Below are 16,651 nucleotides of genomic sequence, written 5' to 3'. Positions count from 1 at the left end.
CAGCTTCCCAAAATGGGGCACACGAAGAATAGGAACGTAGGAATACTTATGGAAGAGATGTCATTTGGGCAGAAAGATGAGAGTGCAAGGACTCCAGGGCAGGAGATAAACCTCAGTATTACTTATTGGCACCTTACATTTGTGTTTATTTTTTTTATTTTTATTTTTTTTTTAATTTTTTTTCAACGTTTATTTATTTGTGGGACAGAGAGAGACAGAGCATGAACAGGGGAGGGGCAGAGAGAGAGGGAGACACAGAATCGGAAACAGGCTCCAGGCTCTGAGCCATCAGCCCAGAGCCTGACGCGGGGCTCGAACCCACGGACCGCGAGATCGTGACCTGGCTGAAGTCGGACGCTTAACCGACTGCGCCACCCAGGTGCCCCGTGTTTATTTCTGTACATATCCACTGACATGCATTTTATTTCACTGGTCTTTTAATCTGTTAATACAGTCACAATTTTATGGTGGAAAAATGAAATGAACTGAAAAAGTATGTCCTTTATGAAAATGTATTCTTTTCTGCACCATGCAAATCATCAAAGTTTCAAGAAGTTGATCTCAGTTTCCATGCTAAGAGAAGTAATGCTATTCTTATGCTTTTTAAATTAAGTAACATTTAATTCTTGAATTACTCATACAGAATTATATATATACTTAGATACATACATACACACATACAAATATATACTCTCAGATGTTCTCTCAAGAAAGGAACATATGACATTCACCAGAATACCCCATATTTGAAACATTTTTGTAGCTGGATATTTGTTGTTCTTTTATATTAACAAGTCTGGTGGACCCAGGTGTCATCTAAAACATTTTACTAAGTCCTTCAGTTATACTAACATGCATTTCTGATTTTTTATTTGTGTGCTTTAGTAATTTTGAACACTGGTTTTAAAACACTTAAAGCTAATTTGCATTTTTGCAGATTTCTATAGTCGTTGATGGTGGAAAGAAAGTGGTGGAATTTATGTTCCGAGCTGCTGAGGGAGATGTGTTGAACTACATTTTTAAAAATCGAGAACTCCGTCCTTTGTTTGATCGTCAGTGGCATAAACTTGGCATTGGTATACAATCCCGGGGCATTTCACTCTATATGGATTGTAATTTAATTGCAAGCCGTTATATAGATGAAAAGAACGCTGTGGACCTTCGTGGAAGGACTGTTATTGCTGCACGAGCTTCCGATGGCAAGCCTGTGGATGTGAGTTGTGATGTTCGTTATGAAAGAGAACTAGTAAAACTTCTAAATTAGATACCTTATTAAAACCTTCTTTCTTTAATTACTTTGTAATACATTCCCTTCTCAACACTTTTTAAATTAGCCATCAGATGTGTGAAGCATTGCCATGTATTTCCAACTGTATTTTCACATATATTATCTTCTCTCTGTTTTCACCCATTTTCTCTAGCCTGTGAATTTAAAAGAACTAGGTCATGCCTTAAAAAATGAGGTTGTTACAATTAAAGCTTAGTAAAAATTGACAATATGATACAAAAAGTAGCTTGAATAAGCTTATATGTTTTGAATAGAAAAGACTGGAAAAAGATGAACTTTAAATTAAATGGTTCCAGATTATCTGATGTTTCCACTCAAGAACAATAGGCTGTTTATTCATCTTCAGAATAGCAATTGTTTTGTATTGCAGACTATTTTTCATAAGCCTATAAGGGTTTTTTAAGTTCTGCTGTGACTGAAATATAACCACTAATTGTATCAGTAGGTCATTTGGATGATAACAATGTCTTGTAAAATCCTTTCATTTGAAAAGGTCCTTTAAAAACTATATTTGATGCTCAAGTGATAATAGATTTATTATTAATTTCCCTAAAGAAGAAGGCCTATAAACCTAAAAAAGTGAGATATATCTAAATTTCATAACTTTACATTTTTTTATGGGTAGAATAATGGGAAAACCCATAAAAATAATCTGAATGCAGGTCACCAATGGGAATTGCTAATAGTGTTAACACAGAACACTTAATAGCTCAATTTTGTTTCAAAAGCACAATTCTGTACAAATACATATTTGGGCAGTGTATATTTTCTAAATGCCCATGTGGAAGCAATCAATATAGATAGATGATTAATAGATGGATAAAGTTAATATATGTGTGTATATATAGTCAGTAAAATATATATAGTGTATATAGTCAATAAAATATTTTTAAAGTGTTTTCTGTTAGAGACATTGAATGAATCAGTGAGAATGTCATAACTAGAGCTCAGTAATGATCAGCAAAATAGGCCAGAGTAGGAAAAATGAATCCTAGAGGCAAGGCATCATGGCATTATGGAGAGTAAGATGGTTTGAGGATCAGACAGATGAGGTTGTAAATCCTAGCTCTTAATGATCTGCTGATTTATTTTGTTAGCTGTTAATTTATCTGGGTCTCAGTATTCTCAGTTAAAAAATATTGTTGGTAGAGTTACTTAGTTATAATTGTATAGAGTATGTGCAATAGTGCCTAATATGTAGTTAGTTCCCTGTATATTCATTTGTTTCTTCAGGACCAGACACTCCACTCAACCCTTCCCTAGGAGAATGGGGAAAAAAACAAACAAAAAAAAACTTCTCTTGCTCTCAAGAGATCTTGAAGGCTAATGGAAGGACCAAAGACTATGTCTGTAAATTGTGGCTGCCAATAATAATAACAGTATTAATTGTAATACAACAGTATAGACAGACCTTTCAGAAAGGTCTCTCCAAAGGCAAGGGAGGAAGTGGAGACTGGGACTGCCAGTTAGAAAGAACATCAGTGATGTAACTTTCAGCAGTAGGTGTAGTGTAGGTAGATAGGAGTCCATTCAGGGAATTCTGCAATAGGAGTAGAGAGTGATACCTGCTGCAAGTACCAAAGTTTAAGACTGGAGTTTGGGATTAGAATCTCTTATAGGATTAGTGAGAGCAAGGCTCTGTTTTCAGAAGAACTGGAAGAACTAAGAACACACTGAGATAAATTCATAACCTTTGTAGGGAGGTAGCAATGAGAGAGGAACAAGCTGTTTCAAGACCAGGGCCCAGGCTCAGAGCTCACCCTCTGAAAGCTGAGTGCTGTGTCATGTGTCTTACTAACTTCTCATGCAAGAGAATAATTAAGCTCGGAACCTGAAGCTGAATATCAGGTGTGTCCTCTAGAAAGACGTAATGTAAAAATTATAGTATTACAATGGTTTTTTAGTGTGACATCTTACTTCATTTGAAGGTAAAATTAAAGCCATACCCAAAATGAGAGAACAGAGGAATATGTCCCAAATGAAAGAACAGGACAAAATGACAGAAAGAGACCTAAGTGAAATGGAGATAAGTAATATGCCTAATAAAAAATTTAAAGTAATGGTGATAAAGATACTCACTGGGTTTGAGAAAAGAGTGGAAGACCTCATTGAGACCCTTAACTAAGAGACATAAAACATTAAAAAAAAAAACCCAAAAAACCAGAGATGAAGAGCTCAATATCCTAAATTAAAAATTCACTAGATGGAATACATTGTAGACTAGAGGAAGCACAAGAACAGATCAGTGACCTGGAGGACAGATTAATGGAAAGCAATCAAGTTGAACAGGAGAGAGGAAAAAAATAATAATAAAAAAATAAAAATACACTTAGGCAACTTATTGACATCATCAAGTGTAATAACATTAACATTATAGGAGTCCCAAAAGGAAAAGAGAGAAAAAGGGGATCAGAAAATTTATTTGAAGAAATAATAGCTGAAAACTTCCTGAATCTGGGAAGGAAACAGAAATCCAGATCAAGGAGACAGAGACCCCAGCAAAATCAACCCAAGACACATCATAATTAAAATAGCAAAAAGTAGTGATAAAGAGAGAATTCTAAAAGCAGCAAGAGAAGGGGCACCTGTGTGGCTCAGTCAGTTACGTGTCTGACTTCAGCTCAGGTCATAATCGCACGGTTCATGGGTTCCTGAGTTCAAGCCCCATGTCAGGCTCTGTGCTGACTGCTCAGAGCCTGGAGCCTGCTTTGGATTCTGTGTGTCCCTCTCTCTCTCTCTCTGCCCTTCTCCCATTCATGCTCTGTCTCTCTGTATCTCAAAAATAAATGTTAAATAAATAATAAATAAATAAAAATAAAAGCAGCAAGAGAAAAGAAAAAAGTTACATACCAGGAAAATTTCATAAGGCTATCAGCTGATTTTCAGTAGAAACTTTGCAGGTCAGAAGAGAGTGCCATGTTATATTCAAAGTGATGAAAGAAAAAAACCTGCTGCCAACAATATTCTATCCAGCAAGGCTATCATTCAGAGTAGAAAGAGAGATAAAGAGTTTCCCAAACAAACAAAAGTTAAAGGAATTTATGACCACAAGGCCAGTCCTACAAGAAATGTTAAAGGGGACTCTTTAAGTGGAAAGAAAAGACCAGAAGTAGGAGTAAGAAAAGTAGGAAACACAAGAGCAATCAAGTCAATTATATCTCTGAAAATCAGTCAAAGGAGTCATAAATAGAAGGATGTAAAGTATGACACCATATACATAAAATGTGAGGGGGAGAGGAGTAAAGAATGGGTTCAAATTTAAGTGACCATCAACTTAATATAGACTGCTGTAAGCATAATATATACAAACCTGATAGTAATCCCAAATCAAAAACCAATAATATATATGCAAAAATTAAAGGAATGGAACCCATGTATATCACTAAAGAAAGCGAGCAAACTGAGAAAGAATAAAGCAAGAGAAGAAAGGAACAGAGAAGAACTATAAAAGCAACCACAGAATAAGTGGTTATAAAACAAAATGGCAGTAAGTACATACCTATCCATAATTACTTTGAATATAAATGGACTAAATGCTCCAATCAAAAGACACAGGATGATGGAATGGATAAAAAACAAGAGCCATCTGTATGCTGCCTACAAGACACTCATTTCAAGCCTAAAGACACATGAACATTGAAAGTGGGAAGGGTCAGAAAGGCATTTATCATGCAAACAGAAGTGAAAAGAAAGATAGCAATATTTCTATCAGACAAAATAGACTTTAAAACAAAAACTAAAAAAGACAAAGAAGGACACTATATAATCATAAAGGGAGCAATCCAACAAGAAGATATAACTGTAAATATTTATGCACCCAATATGGGAGACCCCAAATACAGAAAACAGCTAATCACAAACGTAAGGGAAGTACTCAATAGTAATAAAATAATAATAGGGGGCTTTAAGATCTCACTAACATTAATAGATAGATCATCCAAACAGAAAATTAACAAGGAAACAGGGGCTTTGGATGATACAGTGGACCTGATCAATCTAACAGATATATTCAGAATGTTCCATCCTGAAACAGTATAGTACACATTCTTCTCAAGTGTACATGGAACATTCTCCAGAAGAGATAACATATTAGGCCACAAAACAAGTTTCGACAAACTCAAAAAGATCAAAGTCATACTATGCATCTTTTCTGACCACAATGCTATGAAACTAGAAATCATTCACAAGAAAAAAATGTGGAAAAAAACACAAATACATGGAAGTTAATAACATGCTACTAAAAAATAAATGGGTCAACCAAGAAATCAAGGGGAAATAAAAATACATGGAAACAAATGAAAATGAAAAAACAGTGGTCCAAAATCTTTGGGATGCAGCAAAGTGGTTCCAACAAGGAAGTTAACAGCAATGCAGGTCTACCTCAAGAAGCAAGAAAAGTGTCAAATAAGCAAAATAACCTTACATATAAAGCAGCTATTTTCTTCCATCAAACCAGATGGAAGAAAATAATAAATATTAGAGCAGAAATACACAAAATAGAAACTAAAACACAATAGATCAATGAAACTAGGAGCTGGCTCTTTGAAAAAATCAACAAAATTGATAAACCTCTAGCTAGACTCATAAAAAAAAAGAAGAGAACAAGAGAGAGAACACTCAAACAAAATCAGAAATGAAAAAGGAGAAATAAAAACTGATACCACAGAAATACAAATTATTGTAAGAAAATATGAAAATTATATGTCAACAAATTGGACAACTTAGAATAAATGGATAAATTCCTAGGAAAATATAACCTTCCTAAACTGAAGTATGAATAGAAAATTTTAACAGACCAATGAAATTGAATCAGTAATCCAAAAACTCCTAGACGCTTCACAAGTGAATTTTACTGAGACTTTAAAGAAGAGTTAATACCAACTGTTCTCAAACTATTGCAAGATATAGAAGAAGGAAAGTTTCCAAATTCATTCCATGAGGCAAGCATTACCCTAAAACCAAAAGCAGATAAAGACACTACGAAAAAAGAGAACTACAGGCCAATATCTCCGATTAAAATTGGTGGAAAAATCCTCAAGAAAATATTAGCAAATTGAATCCAATAATACATTTAAAAAAATCATACACCACCATCAAGTGGGATTTATACCTGAGATGCAAGAGTGGTTCAGTATTTTCAAATCAATGTGATATATCATATCAACAAGACAAAGGATAAAAAGCATATGAGCATTTTAGTAGATGCAGAAAAAGCATTTGACAAAGTCAACCTCCATTCGTGATAAAAACCCTCAACAAAGTAGGTTTAGAGGGAGCATACCTCAATATAATAAAGGCCATGTATGACAGACCCACAGCAAACATCATACTTAATGGTGAAAAGTGGAGAGCTTTTCTTCTAATCTCAGGAACAAGACAAAGTTACTCACTCCCACCACTTTTATCAACATGGTACTGGAAGTCCTAGCCACAGGAGTCAGATAAAGAAAAAGGAATAAAAAGCATGCAAATTGGTAAGGAAGAAGTAAAACTTTCACTATTTGCAGATGACATGGTAATATATATATAGAGAAAATTCTAAAGACTCCAAAAATCTACTAGAACTGATAAATGAATTCAGTATGGTTATAGAATACAAAATCAACATATAGAAATCTGTTGCATTTCAATACACTAATAATGAAGCAGACAAAGAAATTAAGAGTACAGTACCATTTACAGTTGCACGAAAAATAATAAAATTCCTAGGAGTAAACTTAACCAAGGAGATGGAAGACATGAACTCTGAAAACTATAAAACACTGATGAAAGAGATTGAAGGTGACACAAACTAATGGAAAGATATTCCGTGTTTGTGGATTGGGAGAATAAATACTGTTAAAATTTCCATACTACCCAAAGCAATCTATAGATTTAATGCAATCCCTATCAAAACACCAAGAGCATTTTTCACAGAACTGGAACAAATAATCCTAAAATTTGTATGGAAGCACAAAAGTCCCTGAATAGCCAAAGTTATCTCGAAAAAGAAGAACAAAACTGGAGGTATCACAACTCCAGATTTCAAGAAGCACTGAAAAACTGTACTAATCAAAACACTATGGTACTGCACAAAAATAGACACATAGATCAATAGAACAGAAAAGAAAGCCCAGAAATAAACTCACAATTATATTGTCAAGTAATCTTTAACAAAGGAGGGAAGAATATGCAATGGGAGAAAGACTCTTCAACAAATGGCATTGGAGAAACTGGACAGCCACGTGCAAAAGAATGAAACTGCACCACTTTCTTGTATCATACATAAAAATAAACTCAAAATGGGTTAGGGACCTAAATGTGAGACTTGAAACAATAAAAACCCTAGAAGAGAGCACAGGCAGTAAGTTCTTTGACATTGTCCACAGCAACATTTTTCTATGTCTCCTGAGGCAGGGGAAAAAGCAAAAATAAACTAATGCACTTTTTCAAAATAAAAACTTCTGCACGGCAAAGGTAACTATCAGCAAAACTAGAATATAACCTAGTGAATGAGAGAAGACTTTTGCAAATGACATATCTGGTAAAGAGTGAGTTTCCAAAATATGTGAAGAACTTATACAGTTCAACACACAAAAAAACAAATAATCCAATTAAAAAATGGGCAGAGACATGAACAGACATTTCTCCAAAGAAGACATACAGATGGCCAACAGATACATGAAAAGATGCTCAACATCACTCATTATCAGGGACATGCAAGTCAAAACCACAGAGATATCACTTCACACTTGTCAGAATGGCTAAAATCAAAAACACAAAAAACAACATGTGTTGGTGAGAATGCCAAGAAAAAGGAACCCTTGTTCACTGTTGGTGGAAATGCAAACTCATGCAACCACTGTGGATAACAGTATGGAGGTTCTTCAAAAAGTTAAGAATAGAAATATTATATATATATATTTATTATATATAGAAATATATATAGAAATATTATATAATTATATAATTTATATATATGTATATAATATGTGTATATATGTATATAATATGCATATATATATGTGTGTATATATATATATAAATCAGCCACAAAAATGAATGAAATCTTGGCATTTGGTACACATGGATGGACCTAGAGAGTATAATGCTGAGTGAAATAAGTCAGAGAAAGACAAATACCATAAGATTTCACTCATATGTAAAACTTAAGAACCAAAACAAATAATGAAAAAAAGAGACCAAAAAACAGATTCTTAACTATAAAGAAGAAACTGATGGTTACCAGAGGGGGAAATGAGTGGGGGATGGGTGAGTAGGGAGATAGGGGAAGGGAATTGAGTACATTTATTACAATGAGCACTGAATACTGTACAGAATTATTGAATCACTATACTGTACACCTGAAACTAATATAACACTTTATGTTAAATACACTGGAATTAAAAATTTAAAAATAAATAAATGAAAAAAAGACAAAAATAAAAAATGTTAAAGCCATATTACGATGCAGCTTTTTAATGAGATAGTGTTTGAGTTACAAACAAATAAAATACATATTTTATTCTATAAAGATTCTTGGTCCTGGGGCACCTGGGTGGCTCAGTAGGTTAAGTGTCCAACTCTTCATTTAGTCTCAGGTCATGATCTCACAGTTCATGAGATGAGCCCTGCATCCACTTCTGTGCTAACATCGCAGAGCCTACTTGGGATTCTCTCTCTGTCCTACTCTCTCTGCCCCTCCCCGACTCACATTCTCTCTCTCTCTCTGTCTCTCTCTCTCTCTCTTTCTGTCTCTCTCAAAATGAATGAATAAACACTTAAAAAAGATTCTTGGAAAAATAAATAAATAAATAAATAAATAAATAAATAAATAAATAAATAAATAAAGATTCTTGGTCCTACTAAAAGTTTAAGTGGACTAATTTTTCATCATCTCCATACAGGCTCTATGATTCTTAGGGTCTGTTGTAATGTAAAAATGTTTTATTTATTCAGGATGTCTGTTATTGAAGAAAATCATAATAATTGAGTTTGTTTATTTTATGTATACTGTCCATTTGCTTCTGTGAGAAAGAGGTAGGTGACAAAACTGATATAAAGGATTTTTTTTTTTAACAAATTCTGTGTGACAAGGGCCAGTATAGACTTAGCCCTGAACACTGTCCTTATAAAGTACTGTTGTCAATGAAGGATTCTAAAGTAACTAATGAATAATAAAGCATCATTAAACTAGGAATGTAGTTTCAATGTCATGTTAATTGATTAGTTTCTAATCTGTCAAAAATTGGTCATCTATCTTCAGTTAAGTAAAATAATTCATATAAAGGGCCTAGTAGAGTGGATGGTATATAATTGAGTTTTAATATTTATTGGCTATTTTGGTAACAATGATGATGATTAATTGGTTTTAGAAAGAAAGTTAATTGGAGTCCCCGTTCTTTATTCTACTTAGTTGGTATGTTACTATGTGGCTTTTCATTAGACTATGTAAGACAGTGTATTTAAACTTTATAAACAAAAGTTAACTTCAATATCTTGCAAAAAGTTACACAAAAGAAATCATTAAGACTGCTCATGAATTCACAAGATGTCTGGAGTTCTTAATATGTTTCATGAGCTGAATTGATTTTGTTCATCTCAGTGTAGAGTGATAGTTACAGCCTTTTTTCTACCTGTGTGCTATTTGGTGTTGGGCAGAGTTTCAAAATAACTGAAGATATCTGCTTTTCATTATGGTAAGATTAATTATTGTAATATAACAGTTGGATATCTCTATAACAAGTACATCTTGTTATCAAAGTAATGCATAATTTAGCTCTGGAATATTGGGAGACAGAGGAAGAGGTGGAGACAGAGAGAGAAAGAGAAGGGCAGGCAGGAGGAAGAAGATAGGGATGAAAGGAGAGGTTGTTTCTGACCTGTGTCAAATATGTCAAATCATTGTAGGATTTATTTTAAACTACTAAATTTGCAACCACAGACTAATTTAAAATAGCCAATTTACATGTCTGTCATATTGAAATTCTGTCAATACTCTTTATTATTCTTATGTGGTTCCTTGCTTTTGCATTTAAAGGCATGATTGTACCTTTTTTGAACTGTAAAATCTCAGATTGTGAGTAACTTGTTCCACAAGATGAGAAAACATTTTTGATAATAATTTTAACTTGATAAATGAGCAATGTCTTGCAATATAAGTAATATATGACAGCGAATGTCATATGATCACAACTGAACCAATGGTTTTTGAAATTTGCTTTGATATACAAGTGCTTTGGACTATAAGCATGTTTCTGGAATGAATTATGCTCACAAACCAAAGTTTTACTATTTTATATTTCATGTCCAATGCCAAAAAACGTGAATCTGCTAAGCCAAGAGAAGGAATCTATTATTTTTGTAAAAAGATTGTGAGTGTGGCTTAGGATTACCCCATAGATATTAGAATGCATGAAAAAGATGAAAACCAAATCTCTCTCTCTCTCTTTTTTTTCTTGTTGGGAAGTAAGCATCTGTTTCAGTGCCTCAAATAAGAGATCTAGAGGTACTGAGAAAGCCTTTTCCATCATGTGTTCATTCCTTTGACTTTACTTTTCCTCCAGAATTTTTTACTTTGGAATATTTCTTATTTTGTGGGCATACTTTATTGTAATGAGTAACAATACCTATCTTGTAATTAAATACTTCTTTTTTGTATGAAACAACCAGCAAAAATTTGCAATTGCCTTCATTATCTGATTTCTTTCATACAGCGATCTATCTCAATAATTGAATCCATGCCTCTTTCTCTAATGGTCCATAAAATCATGAATCCTAAATTAAATAAAAACATTAAAAATATCTACCAATAACTTATTTGTATTAGCTTCTTTTTATCTTTCCAGTTAAATTACCATAGCTTTTAAGTGCCTAAATGTGATTTTCAAGAAAACTAATGATGTGTCTTATCACTACTTTTTTAATAGATTGAACTTCATCAACTTAAAATCTACTGTAACTCAAACTTCATAGCCCAAGAAACATGCTGCGAAATATCAGATGCTAAGGTAAGTTAGTTTTCGTAGCATGTGAAGAATGCAGTCTGTAGAGTGTAGATGTAGAGCAGCCCTGAGTGTCTTCTGTTGAAGCCAGGTGAGTAATTTGTTCCCAGTAAGACACCCCTTATAGTGCTCTCACATAGTTTCTTTTTACAGTGTGAATCCCAGTGTTTTGTCTTGAATTTTGGGAATGGTATGTCCTCACTTTGGACTTGACATAAAGGGAATTTATGACTTTCTCCTTAAAATATGTTCTAATGGTAACATCATCATTTTCCAGTTGCAGGAATTTTAAATCTGTAATCATATGTTACTCTTTCTCACTTTCCTCTTCTAGTTTGTTATCCATCTTGGATAGTTTTCCTTTGTGATAGATTTTTCATCTACCTTTTCCCTTTTATTGACATGGTCTGCCTTTATCTCCTGACTGCATTTTTGCATTATCGTGTCAACTGCCTTTCCAGTCTCTACACCATTTTATTTCAAAATAACCAGAATAAGTCTCTGAATCACTGCTTTGTATGCATTTATTTTCTCCCAATAAACATTTGTTATTCAAAAACACTGATCTTCTAGACATTGTGCTAAAGAACAAGGCTATAACAGTCATGAATAAGGCACATTCACTGCCTGCTGTTCATCTCTTTCCCCAAACCTTTGGTCACTCCCTGTTGGCAACAGAATATAAACTCGGTTACTCAGCCTCTCATTCTTAATATTCCCAACCTAACTGTGCAACTGTTAATTTCTTGTACCAATATTCCATTCCAAAAAAAAAAATACTGAATTCAGCACTTTCTGTAGTTCTCATTATAGTGATCAGGTGCACTATCTTATGTTATTAGATACAGTTGCATTTGTTTTTATTTAATCAACTCCATTTTAAGCTCATTGAGGGGAGTTACGCTTTCATGCTCCACTTTTTTTTTTAAATTTTTTAAAATGTTTATTTTTGACAGAGAGAGAGAGAGAGAGAGAGAGAGACGGAGTGCAAATGCGTAAAGGGCAGAGAGAAAGAGGGCGACACAGAATCCGAAACAGGCTCTAGGCTCTGAGCTGTCAGCACAGAGCCTGACATGGGGCTCGAACTCAGGAACCATGAGATCATGAGCTGAGCCAAAGTCGGACCCTTAACTGACTGAACCACCAGGTGCCCCTCATGCTATGCTTTTCTATTCCTAGAGCTTTGTTTCTAGAAGACAGTCAAAACACTTTCTTAAGTTGTTGACTTATCAACTATTAAAGCAGGTAGATGGGACAAAAAGTGTTTAACAGGGATTAATTTTAAAAAGTCTTACAGAGAGAACATATGAAAAGTAAAAGGAAAAGGTGAAATGTTTTTCTTTATATCTTAGACTTTTCAGAACTTCTATACTTACATCCAAAATTGTATGAAAATTTTATCAATAACTTAGTAATTCAAAAATATTTTTAACTTCTGTCTCTCACTGTGAATAGTAGGATAATAATGTGGCTGATTTAAAGCATTATCTAAGTCTTTCAAAATTACTTGTTTTACTTATGTAACTTGGTTTTATAAAGCATATCTCCAAACCAGTTTATGGCTCTCATTCCAAGTAAAATGAAAGCCAGCCAAATATCATTCTATAAATATCCAAAAAGATAATTTATAATGCCAATCTACAGACCTGAAATACCGAGACTTCCTGGAGCCACATATGTAAATTTTGAAGGTGTTTAATTCTCTGAAAGCTTATTTTTTAAATTAATTATTCCTTTAGGATGTAAGAGCTTTTAAAATAATAATTTTTCCTGATTAAAAAGTAGCATAAAATTTTTTCGATATATCTAAATACTGAATCTTGGGGTACTTGAGTGGTTCAGTCAGTTAAGTGTCCAACTCTTGATTTCAGCTCAGGTCACGATCTCATGATGGGTTGTAAGATCAAGCCCCATGTTGGGCTCTGCACTGACAGCATGGAGCCTCTTTGGGATTCTCTCTCTGCCCCTGCCCTGCTCTCTTTCTTTCTCTCACTCTTTCTGAAATAAATAAACATAAGAAAGAAAAAGAAAGAAAGAAAGAAAGAAAGAAAGAAAGAAAGAAAGAAAGAAAGAAAGAAAGAAAAAAAGAAAGTTGTTTTCTTGACTAGTAGTTATTACTCTGTGTCATCACATAATAGATATTTTCAATACAAATTATGAGAAAACTGTTTAAGGAAGTATAGGTGATAGATTTAGTGGAGTGGTTTGATTATTAAAAACAATGATGTAACTTAATAAATTATGGGAAAAAAGTTATTCACATTTTAAAAATGTTACTTAGGAGTTAAATTGTGGAAAAGAAGGTAGGAATTCATCTCCAACCGTAAGAAAAAAATAACAAAACCTGCCTATTTTCCTGATGATAATTATTTGAAGGGACATCACCATTCTGTTAATGAGTAACAGAAAATAGAAACATGCTACATTTTACAAATGGGAAGATAAATAATTATATAAAAGCCATTTAAGTGCATCTGTTATAATTCTGACACCAACTTTTTTTTTTAAATGTATTGAATTCAGAAAGTTTTAATGTGCTTGCTTAAAAATTTAATTTTATCTTGGAATTTCAAATCAGACATGTTTTTTGTTATTAATAGTTTATAGCATATTTCAAGGGTAAAATTTATTCAAGATAATTTGTAAATATACTTCTTTGCTTCTATTAATTAGATTTTCTGTTTCTGTCAAGTTTCATGACTACAGACATAGGCAGAAGGAGGAAATTAGCAACATTTGTTGAAAATAAATGTGAAATGTGATTAAAATTTGTAGGGCCAATTAAGTAAATATGTGTCCAATCAAAACCAGAAGTTTTACAAAGAGTCCTTACTTGTACATTTTCATGTTCTCTTTAGGCACTCTTTGGAGAGTGTGAACAGTTTTAGAGTGAAGCCTGAGACATACTTTTCAAGTCATTTAAATCCCCAATTTAATGTAGTAAATCAGTTATCCAGAGCAAAATTATGAACTCGAATTGGGTTGTGGTCATCTGAGTGGGAACCAATAGAGCTGGACCTGACTGGAAAATCATATCAAATCATATGAGAGAAATGAACTATTCTGGTGATAATCATGTTTCATTCTAATGTGACTTGAAACTTGTGGACTTGGAAACTGATCAATGTAACAAAAGAGCCAATTATTAAATCTGGAGAGGGTAAAGGTGATGGAACTAGTGGTGGACAAGGGAACCTAATCCCAGTGTCTCTGGGTGCTATTTTTCTTACAGTTTTTGTTGTTTTCACAGGCATTGGAATGCTACCCATTTTTTTCAAAATAATTTTGTGTCTTAAAAATTATGTATGTTTGTCATAGAAAACTTGGAAACTACAGCCAAATTTAAAGAAGGAAGTAGATATCAACCTTGGTCTCACCACAGTAAATAACCACTAACCATCCTTTACTACTTTTTTTATCCTGACAATATTTTTCCAAGCATATATAATTTGTAATATGTAAAGTAATGTGTGAGCCCTTTCCCCTAAATTGGAAATTCAGAGTTATGAAATTGCAAGCATAAAATTACAAATTCACAGTTACAAACCCTGATGAGGAGCCTGAAATTATGAAATAATTCTTATGAAACTATTAATTATTAATTTAATAATTATTAATAATAATCACTGGTAAGTGATGGGATAGGAGAGGATACATTTATCCTCCCATCTGGATTTATTTTTTGAGAGAAAAAGTCATTTCTCTGTAACTGAGTTTCACTTCATGTTATCCCACATGTTCTGAATCCACTGATAAAGTATAAATTTTGCCACTCGTCTGTTATAGTGTAGACTTTTTAATAACTTTAAAGGACAATGGAGTAGAATAAGATACACTTCAATTAAATACATAGCATCTTGGAGCGTAAAAAGTATTTTTTTATTTGCTCTTTGTGTCTGTTTTGTTTTTCTTTTCATCATGTGTAATCTGAATCTAGCATTAGTTTCTCACATCTTCCAAAGTGTTTCCAACAGAATTTTTATGTCCCAGTTTATGTTAAATAGAAGTGAAATATTAAGGAGAATAGATTTAAGGGAAACTTGTGCCACTTTTTTTTTAAGCATTGTTCTCAACCACGCAATTTATTGAAAGGAGCTGCTGCTGCGGGTCTTGATTTAGCAGCAGGCATTCTTTTGTTTCATTAGAGTTACAGTTTCATTTGTTGTTTTGCTCTGTCCTGGAACCATAAATACAGTTTTCTACATTATTTTCAGTCAAGGGTTATGGTGTAGTTTGTGTTCATAGTGATACATACTTGTCTTTGTGGGGTTTGCCTCCTCACCATGGGAAGCAGGGAGCTTTGGGCTCTTCCCAGCTTGAATGATGATGTTAAGAGTTTGTATGCCGAGGGGGAGCCTCTGGGCATAAAGAGGTTGTACGTGAGATCCCAGGATGTAGGACCAGGTAGTTCTTTCTCAGGTTCACAGAAGCAGTTCTCCACCACTGAACCCCATCCTCTCTGGGGGCTCAGTGAGGGCTAACCAATCTGATGCATGTGTGGGCAATAGTCCCATTGACTGGCACTAATAAACAGTCCATGCCAAACCTGTGAGGTTTCTGAGAATACACCAAATCCTACAGAAACTTCTGGCTTGAACTTTCTAGCATCTTGAAAGTGGCTGAAAGGGCCATAAGTGCCTGAATAGGCCCCCCAAGCCACCATCACACCACTGTAGCAGGGAAGATGGAGACAGTATTGCCTGCCATACACATAATGAAGAGGTTCATGGGAATCTGCTTGAAGGGACCCAAGGCAATGTTCCAGTAGCACTTCTCCGCTAGAATCCCGTCTGTCTCTTGCATGCTGGTTTCAGGCAGGCACTTGCTTGTCCAAGCAACTGTCAGGGTACAGTGAGTCTCTCTGGCTACTCCCTGGTCACTTTGGCTCCTGCTGCCTCCTCCAGGCCCGCTCGGCTCAATGGCCCACTTGAAGCACCGACCTCGGTTAGCCACCAGGCCCTCAGGGTCATCATGGCAATGGCTGCCTACCAAAGCTACCAAGCTCCTTATGCCTTTACATTCATCTTATAGGAGTAAATGATGTTCTAAAAGTTCAAGTCACTTGCTTTTATTTTAAATTTTGTTCCACAAAAACGTATACAGATGTAATGTGTATAACTATTCTATGGTAACAATGCAGTTATTGTAAATATTTGATATTTCTGTACTTATCATAAAGTCATTTATAATAGCTTTAGAATTCCTCATCAGAACAAATTTAGCGCATTTCTAACATGTTGTAGTGTAATAAAACACATTGGAGGCCTAGTGAAAGAGCAAAAGACATTATCAACTTTCATATACCTGTATCAACTTTTGGCTAATTAGAAGGTGGTTCTTTCAGGCAACTCCAGTCATCCCTAGTTTGGTGGGAGCCAGT

The 16,651-nt window shown here is 34.2% G+C and overlaps 1 protein-coding gene and 1 pseudogene across 1 annotated transcript in view; one reads left to right on the top strand and one right to left on the bottom strand.

The window, feature by feature from the left end:
- Nucleotides 1-16,651, top strand: part of COL19A1 (collagen type XIX alpha 1 chain) — a 329,235-nt gene that overhangs the window by 37,370 nt on the left and 275,214 nt on the right. The window contains exons 5-6 of the mRNA XM_027057488.2: nt 938-1,213; nt 11,197-11,277. Of these exons, the coding sequence (XP_026913289.1) occupies nt 938-1,213; nt 11,197-11,277 (357 nt within the window). The remainder of the gene's footprint in view (nt 1-937; nt 1,214-11,196; nt 11,278-16,651) is intronic.
- Nucleotides 15,693-16,479, bottom strand: LOC113598445 (ER membrane protein complex subunit 4-like; annotated as a pseudogene).

The sequence above is a fragment of the Acinonyx jubatus genome, chromosome B2 (genome assembly GCF_027475565.1).
Source record: "Acinonyx jubatus isolate Ajub_Pintada_27869175 chromosome B2, VMU_Ajub_asm_v1.0, whole genome shotgun sequence".
Taxonomy (NCBI): Eukaryota; Metazoa; Chordata; class Mammalia; order Carnivora; family Felidae; genus Acinonyx; species Acinonyx jubatus.
This window is presented reverse-complemented; position numbering and strand designations above follow the sequence as displayed.